The sequence below is a fragment of the Vitis vinifera genome, chromosome 9 (assembly GCF_030704535.1).
Source record: "Vitis vinifera cultivar Pinot Noir 40024 chromosome 9, ASM3070453v1".
NCBI lineage: Eukaryota > Viridiplantae > Streptophyta > Magnoliopsida > Vitales > Vitaceae > Vitis > Vitis vinifera.
In genome coordinates, this window is record NC_081813.1 from 17,570,029 (window position 1) to 17,587,827 (window position 17,799).

A 17,799-nucleotide genomic window follows, 5' to 3' on the forward strand; every position below is an offset into this window, starting at 1 on the left:
CCTCACTAGTGTTAGAAAAGAAAATAGTATTATCTACAAATTGCAAATGGGACACCTTTGTATTGTTCCTACCCACCTTAAAACCCTCCAACGAATTTCTTTCATCTGCTCTCAATAACATCCTGCTCAATACATCTACGACTAAAGTAAACAAAAAAAGGATAAAGGGTCACCTTGTCTTAAGTCTCTAGATGCCTTGACCCACCCTTTAGCGTTTCCATTCACTAAGACTACAAAAGATACCGTGGACAAGTAATCTCTCATCCATTTCCTCCATCTAGGACTAAACCCCTTATTCTCCAACATATGATCCAAAAAATCCCAACTCACATGGTCGTAAGCCTTTTCAAAGTCGATTTTGAAAACGACTCCTTCCTCCCCTGAACGTCTTTTCTCATCCACTATCTCATTGACTATGAGAACTACATCCAATATTTGTTTCCCTTGAACAAAAGCGCCTTGAGTAGAATGGATAGTTTCATGTAGTACCCCTCTTAGACGCCCTGATAACACTTTGGCTATTATCTTGTAAAGACTAGTGATTAGGCTAATAGGTCTAAATTCTGAGATTTTCTTTGTCATGTTTTTTTTGGCAACAGAACTATGAAGGAGGCATTAGTGCTTTGATTGATAATCTCGCTTCTGTGAAACTATGCAAACACTCTCACTAAATCCTCCTTGATCACATCCCAACAATCTTGAAACACTGCAATGGTAAAGCCATCAGGACTCGGCGCCTTATCCCTATCCAACTGAAAAATGGCCTTAGAAATCTCTTCTTCAGTAAAAAGGGAGTCCAACCTAGATGCACTCTCTTTAGATATAGGGGACCAATCTAAGCCTTCAACTCTCCAAGACTCTCTAGTAGGACCCGAGTAGAGCTTTTCAAAGTAAAGTAAAATCTCCTCTGTGATGCTCTCTGAATTATTCAATACTAATCCTCCTTCATTCTTCAACACCTTGATAAATTTCCTATTTCGCCTGCCATTAGCCACTTTATGAAAAAAAATTGAGTTACAATCCCCTTCCTTAACCCATTTCGCCCTACCTTTTTGTCTCCAATGAATTTCTTCTCTCAAAATTAATTCCTCTAGCTCCCCTTTTCTTAAAGCTCTTTAAACTAAAAGTTCAGAAGTGAGACCCCCTACTTGCTCAATGGCATCAAAGTTAGCTATTTCATTCAGGATGTTTTTTTTCCTTTTGTTTAGCACTCCAAAAGAAACCTTATTCCACTCTTTCAAATTGGCCTTAACAAATTGTAATTTCCTTATGAACTTGTGACCTTCCCACCCAGTTCCTTGAAAACCTCTCCACCAACTTCTAAAGCACTCCTTGAAACTGGGATGTTGCAACCACATATTCTCAAACCTAAAAGGTGTTGGGCCCCACTTGAACGGGTTGGTATCCAAAACTATTGGCCAATGATCCGATGTCCTTCTAGGAAGAACTTCTTGAAGGCTTTAAGGAAAGGAATGCTCCCACTCATTTGAGTAAAAAAATCGGTCCAATCTTTTACACACAAGAGACTCTTGCATGTTTGTCCAAGTGAATGATGCGTTCCGTAAAGGTGGGTCAGGCAATTCACATTCTCTTATAAAACCATCAAAGTCCTTCATGCTTGAAGTTAGACTAGAACCTCCCAATTTTTCTGAACTTCTTCTTATGACATTAAAATCACCGCCCACACACCATAATGGAAAACATAGACCAAAAATGTCTAACAGCTCCACCCAAAAATCCTTCCTAAGTAAGGGACTATTTGGGCCATAAACTACGAACAGCCATAGAGGTCCACATCCATCCAAAGCAAACTTGATCGAGACCGAAAATGATCCTATTACCACCTTCTCACTGTGCAATTTTTTAGAGTCCCAAATAATCAAAATCCCAACTGAAGCCCTGCATGCTGGAAAAGCAGCCCATTCCTTATTTCTGACTGTCCAAACACTACCCACAAACCTTCTATTACACTCCATCTTTTTTGTTTCCTGGATCATCACTACATCCGGATTCTCTAACCTTAGAAAATCTTTAACCACCCTTCGCTTTTTTCTTGATCCCAAACCTCTGGTATTCCAACTAATTATTTTCATGGAAAAACCTCACAAACCCTAAACCTCCAAACCAGTTCCAACAGGTCTCACAAACCTATAGAACATCTGCTCTTCCTCCTGGAGTATACCTTAATATCCAGAGAGCTTAAAACCTCACGCACTTTAGCCATTTTCTTGGGAGACAAGCCTTCAATTTGGAACTCGCCCGATGGGGAAACCACAGCATCACCCTGGCTAACTATAACCAGGTTGGAAACCTTAATAGGTAAAATGGGTTTAGACTTAATGGGGTTGAAACTCTCGGGCAACTAGTTTGAATAAGCAGACTGGGACTCCACCACAACAAGGTTACTATTGCCAACAGAATTTTGACATAAAGTACCATCATCGTCTTTTTTGGAAAAAAATTCAGAAATTACTCGATTTTCCACAGGAAATTGAGACTGAATGATTGAACTAGGGAAATATGGAACAGAAGGACTCAGAAATGGAAGTGCCAAACCAAAAGAGAAGGTGAGGACAAGTTTACCTCCAAGTTTTCCGCTATCGACATTCCACAATTCCCCATAAAGTTGAGCCCTTTACCTCTGATTTCTGGATTAGAAGGTGTTAGATAGTGTACAGTTATTTCAGTTATTTAATTTTCCTTTTCTCTCTTTTCTCTCTTTTCACATGGTATCAGAACTGTCTCAACAAGATGTCAATTCTTACGTACAGTTTTCTTGAGCTCATAACAAAAATTAGGGATTATCCCTTTTCTCTCTTTTCTCTTTTTTTACAGAAGGCAAAAACGTGACTGAAGAACCACAAAGATCGGACCCCACTAAGCCCAAAAATCCTTCTCTCTCTTCTTCAAAAAAGGGTTTGCGCACAGCCTCTTCGCCTCTAGACGACGAAGCCCCTTCCCCCGAACACCGCTTTTGAATCCTTGGAGATCGGCAAAAGGTGATAGGACTCGCACTGAATCCTCGTTCCCACTGAGCTCCCGCCCCGGAAGCCTCCTCCTTTGGTAGCTCTTCGCTATCTGACAATGGCTTCCCGAGCAAAAGAGGCTCGCTGCGACTTCAAAATCCTTGTCGTCAATCAAAACTTGGAGGAAATAGGGTAGTCCACAGCTTCTTTGAACCAAACTTCACTTCCTTCTTCGTGGAGCCTCTCGTCTGAACAACAGGATCAACTGATACTCCTTTCCCCTTTCCCACTACAGAAACTTCTTCACTTCATAACGAACCCTGCTTTTTAGAGGACTTCTTTTCTCCTGTTCCTTAGCCCAACCTCAACGGGCCTTTTAAGTTACAACCCACTTTTGCAACAGTTAGTGGACTAGATTTGGGAAGAGACTGGGTCTTTCTCTCAAAGGCCCGACCATTCTCATCTGAGAAGGCCTCGTCCCCGCTGGCCATAGCTACGCCCGCCATCTCTGTCCCAACTAGCCCAAAGTTCAGCTTTTTTGAATTCAAACTAAACCAGCTATTCCCCACAACCTGACCACTCTTACCACATGTCCCCACTGGAAGAACTTCAGCCAAACTCCTTTCTCATCCCTTCTTCTTTCTGTCAGCTTCCTCAACACGAAAACTACCTCCAACCGTTGATCTATCTCTCTCCTCCTGCCTTCCACCAATTGTCCCCGAGTGAGATTCAAACACCTCCCGAGTCGACTCACCCATTACTCTGCCTCTCCTAAGCTCTTCAATTCCGATCACTGCGAAAAAAATAGTAAACACCCAATCCCTGTCTATCACCTCGATCAAAGTTGGGAGAACTGACCGATCCTTCATTGCAATTCTTACCCTCGCCTTGCTAAGATCAAACAATTTCAACGTTCACCAATCAACTTTAGTCGCCGTCCCCCACTGCTCCACTATTTTCTTCAGATGTAACTCAAACCAGAGATGAAATGGCAAACCCCATAATTCTATCCAACCTCCTCTGAACTTCCCCTCAACTTCCGAATTTTCCTTTGGCAACCACCTTCTCAATTGGACTGTATTCCCTCCCTCAATCTTAAGAATCCTTAAATCCTGGAGAAAAAAGCTTCCTCTATCATTTCTACAAAAAAAAGTCCTTCTCCGCCTGAGAAGGGCACACTCGTAGCCACTCCTTTCTTCCCTAACATTCTCGCCACAGCTTGGCCAACCTCAACCCATTTAACACTATCTGCATTGCATTCACACACCACGGCACACACCCACCTCCCAACAGGAACAAGTCCACCTCTCCTTGGTCCTTTATCTCTGACTACGTTCACAAAAGATCGGTATAGAGGACCCATGTGATTGTGGATAAACCTTTCCACTTTGTATTGTCTTCTTTTTTCATCTACATTCTAGGGGGGGACCATCGGCAATGAAGACAATGCGCTTTTTAGATTCTCCCATCCTCTGCCTTTCTCGCCCTCAAGAATAACCAGAAAAGTTGGTTTTCTGTTGGTAGCGAACTCCGAAATCCTTATGAACCTTCCATGGTTGTCAAAGCATACTTCCATCAAATGGACACAGAATTTTCCCCTGTACTTTCTTTTGAACCCCAAGTGACTCTTCATTTCGATGGCTTTTGTCAAATGTTCGATCAACCACCCGACTTCTTCCTTTTCAAAACATAAGACATAAACAGAGCCTCTGCTGTGCTCTGTAATTGAGCACCAATTTCCTTTGTGCTCGCCTTCCAACCTAATCAAGAAGGTCTTCCTCTCCACAAAGACCTTCAACGTCCTTACCATATTCTCTGGAAAAGATGATATGAGAAGTCTAATCTGTAGAAGCAATATATTAGAGGAATCCTCCAAGGTTTCATCAGAAGATGCTCTAAATATTGTATAGAGAAGAATTAAAGATGATGTTAAGAGAGAGAGAGAAGAAAACCTTGATTTTCATTCATGTAATGTCTACTTACAATGGAGAAGATATATATATACAAGGCTAGGAGTCCTAACTACCATACATGTGACCTATATTAAAAAAAAAAGGAAAGATTGTACACTATAAATTCATTATATTCAACACTCCCCCTCAAGCTGGAGCATATACGTCATATGCACCAAGCTTGTTACAAATGTATTTAATCCTAGGACCTCTGAGAGATTTAGTGAAGATGTCTGCTAGTTGATCATTTGAATTAACAAAACTTGTAGCAACACATCCTGATGTGATCTTCTCTCTAATGAAGTGACAGTCAACTTCAATATGTTTGGTCCTTTCATGAAAGACTAGATTGGATGCAATGTGTAATGCGGCCTGGTTATCACAGATGAGTTTCATCTGTTCATCCTTTCCAAATCTCAACTCTCGAAGAAGATGTCTCAACCATATGAGTTTACATGTTGCCAAAGTCATAGCTCGATACTCAGCTTCAGCACTAGATCTGGCTCCTACATCTTGTTTCTTACTCTTCCAAGATATTAGATTAGCTCCAATAAAAACACAGTACCCTGAAGTGGAGCGTCTATCTATGGGTGAGCCAGCCCAATCTGCATCTGTGTAACCAACAACCTGAGTATAACCTCTGTTCTCGTACAACACACCTTGGCCTGGTGTACTTTTGATATATCGAAGAATGCGAATTACGGCATCCCAATGGCTATCACATGGTGACTGTAGGAATTGACTAACAACACTCAAAGGAAAAGAAATGTCTGGACGAGTAATGGTGAGATAGTTCAATTTACCTACGAGCCGTCGATATCTCCCAGGGTCTCCTAAAGGCTCCCCCTGTCCTGGTACAAGTTTGACATTCGAATCCATAGGTGTGTCTATCGGTTTACAGTCTAACATACCAGTTTCTTCCAAGATGTCTAAAGCATACTTCCTTTGGGAAATGACCACACCGGAACTGGATTGAGCTATCTCAATTCCCAAGAAATACTTGAGTTTCCCCAAGTCTTTGGTCTGAAAGTGGGTAAAAAGATGTTGCTTTAGTTTCTGAACACCATCCTGATCACTACTTGTAATGACGATGTCGTCCACATAAACAACCAGATAAATACACTGCCCCAAGGAGTTATGATGATAGAAAACTGAATGGTCTGCTGTACTGCGAAGCATACCAAACTCTTGAACAACAGAACTAAAACGGCCAAACCATGCTCGAGAAGATTATTTCAAGCCATATAGAGAACGGCGTAACTTGCACACTAAACCAAACTCCCCCTGAGCAACAAAACCAGGAGGTTGCTCCATATAAACTTCCTCGGCAAGATCACCATGAAGGAAGGCATTTTTAATATCCAACTTATAAAGAGGCCAAGAACACATAGTAGTCATGGAGAGAAGCAAACGGACAGAAGCAATCTTGGCAACAGGGGAGAATGTGTCACCATAATCAGAACCATAAACCTGAGTATAGCCTTTATGTCACAAAATGCTTCAAATGACCCTCCCCATGGCTTATATAGGAGGTGAGAAGCTTCTAGAGACCCTTGGAGACATCCACACTTAGCCACTAGTGGGAAGAGTGTGGAAGGTTCTAGAAATGCCTAGAGAAGTCCACACAACTCTACACTATGGTAGAAGGCATGAGAAGGGTCCAAAGCTTTCTAGAGAAATCTAGAAGTCTCTTGTATATAGGCTTGTACATAGAATAGTGTAGGACATTCTAGAATATTCATGAATTGTAAGGAACCCTCCAAGGTTCTAGAGAGTTCCATTGGTGCCTATAAATAGGTGAGGGCTTCATTTGGCCAAGGCACCAAGCAAGTGAGCATCCAAGCACTTGTAAAGGTTTCCTCGAGTTAGTGAAAGCTTCCATTCTTTCAAGAGTTGCCTACCAAGCTTCTTAAGCTTTTGAATCGCGAGTGTCTTAGCCGAGCAAGCTAAGCATTGGGGAGCAAGGCTGACTTAGCAAGATCAAGCGTCTTGGCTTGTCTAAGTGCCGCACGAGCTTAGTGAACGACTAAGTCCGTGACATTTAGCAACTAAGCGGGCCTTAAGGCGATCAACCTGACCATCAAGACCAACCTTAACTACGTAGACCCAATGACAGCCAACTGTAGATTTACCAAAGGGTAAAACAACAAGATCCTAAGTGCCATAAGAGTGCAGAGCAGCCATTTCATCCACCATTGCCTGTCGCCAGCCTAGATGGGAAAGAGCTTCATGGGTGCTCTCTGGAAGAAAAACAGAGGATATAGCAGAAACAATAGCTGAATAGGGTGAAGATAATCGATGATAACTCAAAAAATTGTAAATAGGATGAGGATTACGAGTAGAGCGAGTACCTTTCCGAATAGCAATGGGTAAATCATCAGGAGAAGGCAAAGCCGGGGCAGGAGAAGCCGAAGGGATAGGAAGTGAGTCAGCAGGTGCCTCAGCAAAAGGGAGAGGAGTAGCGACATGAGGGCGACGATGATAAACCTGAAGTGGTCGAAGAGGCACAACATCAGATGGGGAGACAATGGGAAGGGGCAAGACTTCAGAAACAGGAAGAGACTCAGAAGTGGTGGAAAAGAATGGTGAGTCCTCAAAGAAAGTGACATCAGCGGAGATAAAGTATCGATGAGTCTCAAGGGAATAACAACGATAACCCTTCTGAAGTCTGGAATATCCCAAGAAGAGGCACTTCATGGCTTTGGCCGAAAGTTTATCCTATCCAAGAGTGAGAATATGAACAAAGCAAGTACAACCAAAGACACGAGGAGGAAGGAAATAAAGTTGTTGGTCAGGGAAGAGAAGGAAATGAGGAATCTGATCATGTAAAATAGAGGAGGGCATACGATTAATCAAATAACAAGCGGTAAGAACAGCGTCCCCCCAAAAACGAAAAGGAACATTACTATGGAGGAGGATAGTACGAGTTGTCTCAACAAGATGTCGATTCTTGCGTTTAGCTATCCCATTTTGTTGAGGAGTATGAGCACAAGAAGACTGATGAAGAATCCCATGATGAGACATAAATGAAGTAAATGGGGCTGAAAAATATTCCCTGGCATTGTCACTGCGTAACACACGAATAGAAATATTGAACTGGGTCTAGATTTCAGCATAAAATTTCTGGAAAATAGAGAATAACTCAGCTCGATTTTTCATTCAAAATAACCAAGTACATTGAGAATAGTCATCAATGAAAGTGACAAAATACTGAAATCCTAAAGTAGACACAGTCCAACAAGGACCCCAAACATCAGTGTGGACAAGCTCAAAAAGAGACTTTGCCCGATTATTCAAACGCTTTGGGAACGAGACACGAGTATGTTTCCCAAGCTCACATGACTCACACGAAAGCGACAACAAAGTGGAAAAACGAGGGACCATCTTCTGAAACTTAGAGGGACTAGGGTGACCCAAACGACTGTGAATGAGGAGAGGAGAATTAGTGGAAATGCAAACTGCAGGAGATGAATCTGAGTTGAGGTGATAAAGGCCTTGAGACTCACATCCTATGTCAATCATCTTCCCCGTACTCTGGTCCTGCAAGGTCACAAATTTATCAGAAAAGGTAATAGAGCAATTAAGAGTACGAGTGATTTTGCTAATGGAAATAAGATTAAAAGGACATTCAGGAGTATAAAGGACAGAAGTGAGAGGTAGAGAAGGCAGAGGAAGGGCCAAACCAATACCTTTAGCTACAGTTTGAGAACCATTAGCTAAGGTAACAGTAGGTAAAGCAGAGGTAGTAGTAATAGAGGAGAAAAGATCCTTATTACCAGATATGTGATCAGAAGCTCCAGAATCTAGAATCCAGGGTCCAAGAGAAGATGTGTGGGTAAGGCAGGCAGAAGCATTACCAGGCTGAGCAACAGAGGCAACAGAAACCTGAGATGCCTGAGATGCGGAGGAGCTCGGAGGCTGAGGCAGCTGAGAATCAGAGGACTGGGCCACATGGGCAGTGCGAGGAGGTTGTCCATGTAACTGATAGCAACGATCGCGAGTATGGCCAAGTTTATTGCAATAGGTGCAATGAGGACGTTGGCCTCTACCTTGGTTACTATCAGCCCCTTAGCCACTTGATTTAGACCCGGAGAAATAGGCCTCATGGGTAGGCCTTGCACCCATGAGAGCCTAGGCGGAAAGCAAGGAAAGCCTGGAGGTTTGGTGGTTCAAACCTCAGGAGCTAAGTGTGGGGATCGCGGGCGAGCCAAGCGCGCACCGCGCGTGCACCACGGGCGAGCCAGACGCGCACCGTGCGCGCATCGTGAAGGCACTTGGGCCATGGAGTGGTGCAGAAGGATATTTTGGGAATTTAAATTATTTTGTATTTATTTAAATATTCCATTATGTCTCCTCAGACATATTGATGTCTCCTCCAGAAACTTTGAAAACGGCCCGTATTGCTCTTTAAGGGGGGATAGGTGTCTCAAGGGGGATGAGCACCAAGGGCGAGCCTTGACCGCACCAAGAGGGCACCCTGGCACGGCCTTGGGTGTGCCTAGGACACGGATGGCATTTGAGCATGCACACATGGGCTCCACGACGTGTGTGGCATGCACCCCATGGCTGCAACAGCACGGGGCATGGTGCGACCTATCCCCTCCCCGCGCAGGCACGAGGGCGCCTAAACCTTGTGCAAGCGAGCCAGCCAAGAAGACCATGGGCGCAATGCCATGGCCAGATAGGGCATCAGACAAGCAGTTGGTTCACACCATGACGCCTATGCACAGCACAGGGGCGCAATGCCCTGTGCACCAAGAGGAAACAACCATGGGCGCAATGCCATGGCTCGTTGAAATTGAACCTGATGAGTGGGAGCAATAGGCCCAGGCTATGGGCACCTTGACATGGCTTGGGCTCACGCATCATTGTGGGGGAGGCACACTGATGCAGCCTGGTCAGCTAGTGGTGCATGCTGCTTGGTTCCAAGAGCCTTGATCAGAGACGCGTTGGTGGGCACCCGGTCACAAGAGGCACCTTGCGGGGAAGGAGGCAGCTTGTTAGGGGAGGGCTCTCTAGCAACTTGATGAGGCAAGTTCGAGGAAATGGCAGCTAATCAGAGCACTAGCTGGGACAGCCAGTGATCAAGTTAGTCAGCTGCATGGACTGGCAGTGGGCTAAGTCACTGCTGATGCTGATGCTAATGCAAGTGGATGGTTTCTCAGCAGACCACCATCTGGGTGGTGGGTGGTTGTGCAAGTGGTTCTGGGTTGTTGCATAACCACCAAAGGAAAAAAACTGCAGGACAAGTCTTTTAAATAGGACTCCTGCAGCCTTGAGAGAGAGAGAGAGAGGGAGAAGAGGGAAAGTAGTCTCTGAATGTTTGGGATGTAAGCCATTGCTCTCTGACTCAGGGAAAGAATTTTGTATCTTATAGTTGAGATTAATACAAGTTGGGAAGGATTTCCTGTAACCTCGTTGTGTCCCTGTTTCCTTTGATTTGTGGTTGCTGTGTGTGTGTTGAGAAGGCTAGGAAGGAAGGTTGGCTAAGGAAGGGTCCTTAGCACCGCGCACCAGGCAAAAATTTTAGGGTGATTTTCGAGGGTGTGACAGTTACCACTGCGTCCTCCTCGAGAGGTAGTGTGAGAAACTAACACAGAAGAATCTGAAATGCTATCAGATAGCAAAGTTTGAGTGGACGAGATACGAAGGAGGCGAGCAAACACATCATCCAAGGACGGAACTAATGAACTACCAAGAATTTGATCGCGGACAGGCTCAAGATCCGGACGGAGGCCAATAAGAGTAAGGACCATGAAGAACTTATCAAGCTGTGTTTGTTGAGCCCCAACATCAGGAGTAAGAGGCATCACAGTCAAGAACTCCTCCTTAAGAGAGGCAATCTGGCCAATATAAGTAGATAGATCCAAGTCCTGTTGGCTGATATGGACAATAACAGAAGCCACCTTATAAAGACACTGAATATCATTCGTGTATAATCCTTTGGCCTGAATCCAAAATTTAAAACAAGTTTTGTAGGCCCGAAGATGAAGAAGGATATTGGGATCAACTGATTGCCATAATACACTACATAACTGGGCATCTATCTTTCTCCACTGTACGTGCTCAACCTCAGGGATATCTGCCTCCTGTGTAACCAAGTGATCCTCATATCCTTGTCCCATAAACCAAAGTTCAACAGAGGCAGACCAAGAAAGATAATTTTCACTGCCAACCAATTTCTCCGAAGTAATCATAGGAGATCCAGATATGACAGAGGAAAAAATGGAAGTTTTAGTAGTCATATCCACTTATCTGGAGAATGAAGTATATTTGGATCGAAGAGAGCCCTAATACGGCTTCAGATGCGGCTGAAGAAGGAAAAACCGAAGAATCGCCCGTGTGAGAGACCAAATAGAAAAGAAAAACAACCGTGGCACCACCGGAAAGGTAGAAGAACACTTCCCAAGGCACGTGCAGGGATTGGGGTTGAGAAAAAATAGCCGAAGGACGCCGGAAAAACTGTTCGGAGAGTCAACGGAGGCAAAAGAACCCCAAAAGAGGCACGTGCAGGGCTCGGATGGCAGAAACAGGTATGAAGGGTAGCTAGTCGGCGTCAGGCGAGGCTGGAGGAGGAAGCACGTCGCCGGAAAGTGGCTCACGCGCTGGCGCGTGAGATGCAGTCGCCGGCCGGAAAAATGCACGTGGCCGGCGCGTGGGTGGTTTTCTGGCTCCGGAGCTTTGGGAAAAATTGGAGATCTCCTCCAGGCGCTCCTTGCAGTGTGGGCGGTGTTGGAAAAAGACATTGCTGGAAAAGTTCGCTGGAAAAGTCGTCGGCGGTGAATGTTTTCTGACAACAATTTGAACGACCGGAAAGCTTTGGGGGATGGGGAAGGTGACCGGAATGAAACACGGTCACAGGAAGGTTTCCTGGAATTGATGACATGGGGAAACTGGAAAAAATTAGGTTTTCTCCCTTGGCTCTGATACCAAGTAGAGAGAGAGAAAGAAGAAAACCTTGATTCTCATTCATGTAATATCTACTTACAATTGAGAAAATATATATATACAAGGCTAGGAGTCCTAACTACCATACATGTGACCTATATTAAAAAAAGGAAAGATTGTACACTATAAATTCATTATATTCAACACTTATGAATCATGCTCTGTTGATCCCATTGTTATATTCTTATATCTTGACTTGCCTATTGCTCTTAAGAAAGGTATTAGCTAATGTTTGACTTATTTTTTGCACCATCCTAGCTAAGAAAATCCTCCTATTTTCTCATGTCCCAGCCACATTGAGATCTAGATCAGGAATGCAAAAGAACATTATCACACAAGACAATGCCTTTAATTTTCCAACTTCCCAAATCCATGAGTATTAGCATGCATGCACCTCAAACATTGAAGCTTTATTAGTATGGCTACGTCAAAAGCAGAAATATCATTACTTAAAAGAAATGCAGAAATGGGTGAGAGATCCTTCTTAAAAATTATGAATGATTGTTTTCATCCAATGCAAAAACATTTAAGATTAGAAACATACATTTTCATGTTGAGTAACAAGCAATTATGGAACATATATCCAATTTAGATCCGCAATGAAAGTGTCAAAGTTGATGTGTGTGTGTGTGTGATTTTCCACATGCACAAACATGTATATTAGAACAAAAGGAAGCAAAACGTAGAAAAATTGAAATCAAACCATGTATGATACACTAAAAGATCCCATTCAAGAATTAGGTTTCCAAGTGAACTTAATACCTGGTATTAACAAGATAGTTATTGCGATCCCAGAAACAAAAGCAAATTTGACTTGTGTATACAACAAGTATAGTGCTAGTCCAATTTGTAAAGGCAAGCTGAAATATTGGCATGAGAATTAAAAAATATGAAGAAAAATATGAAGAAAAAAATGGTCCATGGAATGATAATTATAAGCTTTTGTTCAAAAAAATATTTTTAACAAAGAATCAACTATTTAATAACAAATGTTACCAACTCCACTTTATTAATAACTAAAATTGCATATCTTTATAACAAAATAGAATATAATAACCACTTTATATGAAGAAATTTGAGAAAGAGAAAAACCTTCTTTTTCTTTTTCTCGCTCTATTCAAACTAATTATTGCATTGATATTTATACATGCATGGCTGAGGTCATCTTGCCATAAAAGAAATCTAATCCTTGATTTTAGGAGAAAGTCTATCACAAAATCAGGAAATAAAATTAGAATAGGAAACAACTATATGCGGTACAATTGGGCGTACAGCTGGAGGTACAGCTAACAGTACATGTATACGGTACAACTAGCAGTACAGGTATATGGTACAGCTGTATGCATAGTTGTACCTTCCAGATTTCCACACTCCCCCTCAAGCTGGGTTGTAAATGTTGATCATTCCCAACTTAGATCTCAAGTCCTCAAAGCTGGTTCTAGAAAACGCCTTGGTAAGAATGTCTACTGTTTGGAGAATTGTTGGAGTGTAAACCAATGAAATCGTCCCTTCTTCTATCTTCACCTTAATAAAATGACGATTTATTTCCACAAGCTTTGTCAACAAAGGGAAATTCAAATAAGTTATTGGGACAACAAGACCACCACTTGAAAGTTATCCTCAGTATGAGATTTGACAGGAAGAAAACTCAATGGTAATGTCTTGGCTACTACACTCCATGCAACCTAAGATCAGTAAGACATATCTACTTCCTCCCACAGCTAAAGACATTTGGGAGACTGTTAATAAAACCTATTCAAAGGTTGGTTTCACCTTCCAAGTTTTTTAGATCAAGTGACAAATTATGAATACCAAGCAAGGGACTTCAAGTGTCACGGAATACTATAACTCTCTCAAATGGTTATTGATAGAGTTAAATCTCTACCAAAACATGGAAATGGAATCTATTGCTGATTCAAAGAAGATGGACATGTTTGAAATGGAATGAGTCTTGCAGTTTTTGTTGGGACTTAATCCTGAATTTGATTAAGCATGTAAAAGAACACTAGGGTAAGACCTTTTTCCTGATCTTGATGAAGCTTTTCCACACATCCGTGGGGAGGAAAGTCGCAAAGAATTAATGGGCGAAAAAACTGAAAATTGTGGAAGTCTTATAACAGAAAATTCTGCTCTAGCAGTGGCCAAACAAAATCAAAATGCAAGCGACAACAGGAAACCAGTGAACAAGGATAAAATGTGGTATGACTATTGCAACAAACCAAGACACACAAGAGCCATGTGTTGGAAGCTACATGGACAGCCTCAAAACCTAAAACAAATTGGTAACAAAGGAGGAAATCAGCCTACTAGATTGGGACAAGCCAATCACATGGCTATTGTTGAAGAAAAATCAGCACAGTTGGGATTCAATAAATCTGATATTGAGAAGTTAAAACAATTGTTGAACCAGTTGGAGGATTCTAATGCAAACCCTTTGTCAAATTCAGATTCATGTTCCATGGCTCAATCAGGTACAAAGGCTTCAATTTCCTTCTAAAATAACTCCAATACCTGGAACACTGATTCAGGTGTTTCAGACCATATGACCAGCATGTAGCTTTTTTCCCGCAACTTAACATGTTCAGGAAAATAGAAAATCAAGGTAGTTAACGGATCATTCTCCTCAGTTGTTGGTCAAGGATCTGTACACATTTCACCCATGTTGGCCTTAACACTTTGTCCTTCATGAGCCAAATTTAAACTATAATCTATTGTCTATTGGAAAAATCACAAAAGATTTGAATTGTTCCATTGAATTCACCCTTACAGATTGTTATTTTCAGGATCATTTGGAGAAGATGATTGGGCATGGTAAGCTGAAAAATGGACTTTACAACTTGGAGACTGATTGGAGAAGTGGAGGCAAAGTGTATCAATGCCTAGTTTCAACCCACAAAACTGGTTTGGACCGAATCCTTCTTTGGCATAACCCGCGCCCACCCCCTCCCCCCCTGCCTTTGTTAAAAAGGTTGTTCCCTCTCTTGTTGAGAAAATAAACATTAGCAAGTTCCATTGTGAGCCATGTACTCTTGCTAAACATCATTGTGTGAGCTTTCCAATAAAAGAAATTCAATATGTTTCCCCATTCAATTTAATTCATTCAGATGTTTGGGGCCCATCCCATGTTACCAATATTTCTAGTGCTCGTTGGTTTGTTACTTTTATAGATGATTGCACTAGGACCACTTGGATTTATCCCATGAAGTCCAAGTCTGAAGTGCCCTTAATTTTTTCTGCATTTCACAAATTTGTTAACACTTTGTTTGGAGCTAAAATTCAAAAACTGAGATCTGACAATGGCAAAGAATATCTCAATCAAAAATTGATGAATTCCTTGAGCAATGAAGGTATTCTACATTAGTCAACATGTGTTAGTACCCCACAACAGAATGGAGTGGCTGAAAGAAAAAATAGATATCTTTTGAAGGTAGCTCGTCCTCTCTTATTCCAAATGAAAGTGTCGAAACGCTACTAGGGTGATGTTATACTAACTGTAGCATACCTTCTCAACAGAATGCCAACAGAAGTCCTAGAAAACCAAGCACCAGTGAAGAAACTCATGACACTATTTCCCAACTTTCAAGGAGTAAGGCACTTTACCACCAAAGGTCTTTGGACGTGTATCCTATGTTCATATTCATGACCAATTACATGGAAAGTTGGATCCTAGAGCTGTGAAGATTGTGTTCTTAGGGTACTCCCCCACAAAGAAAGGCTACAAGTGCTATCACCCTCCTACGAAGAAGCATTATCTTACTATGGATGTGACTTTTGCAGAGAATCAACAATACTTTGATAACACCTATCTTCAGGGGGAGAATATATCAAGATTGGAAGATAGGCGGGATTAGGATGTGGAAAAAGAATTGAAAGAAGGAATAAACATCATTGCTGCTGAAGAGAATGATGTAATTGCTGCTCAAATTACTGCTAAACTAAATGATGCAGCGGCTCAAACTGTGGATAAAGCTTATGGGAATAGAATGGTTGTTTATACAAGTCAAAGAGAAAATCCTAGAAATCCTTCCTACAATCAATCAAATAGTGTTTTGCCAACAATACCTGATGCAATGGCTGAAACCATGGATAAAGCTGATGGGAATAGAATGGTTGTTCATCCAAAGTTTGAGAGAGAATCCTATACACCCTTCCTACAATCAATCAGAGAGTGTTTCACCAACAATACTTTCTGAAAACCCTGTTGAAACATCTCCTAATCCTCTCACAAATAATGAAACCATGGCGGAGAGACCTAAGACCCCAATTCTCAATGTGTACTCCAAGAAGAAAAGATCTATCATCACTTCTCCAGCTCCAAGTGTCAACCTTGAAACAGGTAATGAAAATAACAATTAAGTCCACCCTATACTTTAGAGATCTCTTCTCTTAGTAATCTTGATTTGCCTATTGCTTTTAGAAAAGGGGTTCGAGCTTGCACTTGTTACTCATGTCTCATTTTGTGTCTATGCAGAAACTCACCTCCATACCAAGCCTTCCTCTCGCAAGTTTTGTCTCAAAAAATACCAACCACTGTTCAAGAAGCCTTAAACTCAAAACCATGGAATGATGCCATGAATGAGAAGATGATGGCATTGAAAAAAAAAACCAGACTTGGGAGATTGTTGATTTACCGGAAGGAAAGTCGCTCATGGGTTGCAAATGGATCTTCACTGTGAAGTACACATTTGATGGACCATTGGAAAGATACAAGGCAAGACTTGTTGCCAAAGGGTACACTAAAACTTATGGAATAGACTACCATGAGACATTTGCACCAGTGGCAAAGATGAATACCATCAGAATTCTTTTGTCTTTGGTTTCCATCAAGGATTGGTCTCTACATCAATTTGATGTGAAGAATGTGTTTCTTCATGGAGATTTAGAAGAAAAGGTTCATATGGAGATTGAAAAAATCCCTCTATGGACTAAAACAATTACCTCGAGCATGGTTTAGGAGATTTGCCAAGTCTATGCTTGATAGAGGATATTCCCAAAGTCAAGGTGATTATACCTTATTCATAAAACTATCCTCAATTGGGAGAGTTACTACCTTAATTGTGTATGTGAATGATATTATTGTGATTGGTGATGACAATAAGGAGATGTTAGGATTGAAGGTCTATTTTGCAAAATAATTTGAAATTAAAGACCTTGGAAGTCTAATATACCTTCTAGGAATTAAAGTGGTCTGATCTCAGCACGGAATTTTTATCTCCCAGGAAAAGTACACTTAAGATCTGCTTTAAGAAACAGGCATGGTTGGTTGCAAACCTATTGACACTCCAATGTAGGTCAGATAGACTACTTCCCAAATATCCTTCATGATTAAAACAACAGATACATCTTACTAATTTCTGGTCGCATGGAGTGTAACAACCAAGGCATCACCATTAAATTCTAAACATCCCAAACTTCTAATTTAGGAAGTTTTTGATTGATTCAGATCATTTCATGAAGTTGGATCCATTCATCTTTGAAGTTGCAATCTGTAGAGTGGGATTTTCTGAAGAAAAAGATCAAAATCGGCAGTAAGAGTGACATTGGCAGCAAAGGCAATTTCAGAGGTGTCTAACCTTTTTCAAGAAGGATATGGACAAGATTGTGGAAGAAATTCGAGTGACTAAGGCTAGAATGAAAACCAGAATCGGAGAAAAGTTTCAAACCTCAACCCAATATAATACTATATAGACATAATTGGTAGAATGGCTTGATTTGTTCTTCATTAATACTATTTCTAAGATACATTAGGAAACTTATACAGTTAAGAAATACAACTAGTCTATTCTGATTCATATTCGGATTCCAAGGAATACAGAAATATCTCATTACTACAGTACAAAACGTAAGATGAAACAAATAAAACCTTGATTCTCTCATGTATGTCAACACCTGGTTATATTTTTCCTGATTGTAATACACATAAGGATCTTTGG

General features: G+C 41.5%; 1 protein-coding gene across 5 annotated transcripts in view; it reads right to left on the reverse strand.

Moving 5' to 3' along the window:
* LOC100251858 (ABC transporter C family member 13) overlaps window positions 1–17,799 on the reverse strand; it is a 191,096-nt gene that overhangs the window by 67,649 nt on the left and 105,648 nt on the right. For all 5 annotated transcript variants that reach the window (XR_009466598.1, XM_059739701.1, XM_059739704.1 and 2 more), the window contains one exon: window positions 12,629–12,726. Coding sequence is in view for 4 of the 5 variants with exons in the window: in XM_059739701.1 (XP_059595684.1) it covers window positions 12,629–12,726 (98 nt within the window). In the remaining variant the exon portion in view is untranslated. The remainder of the gene's footprint in view (window positions 1–12,628; window positions 12,727–17,799) is intronic.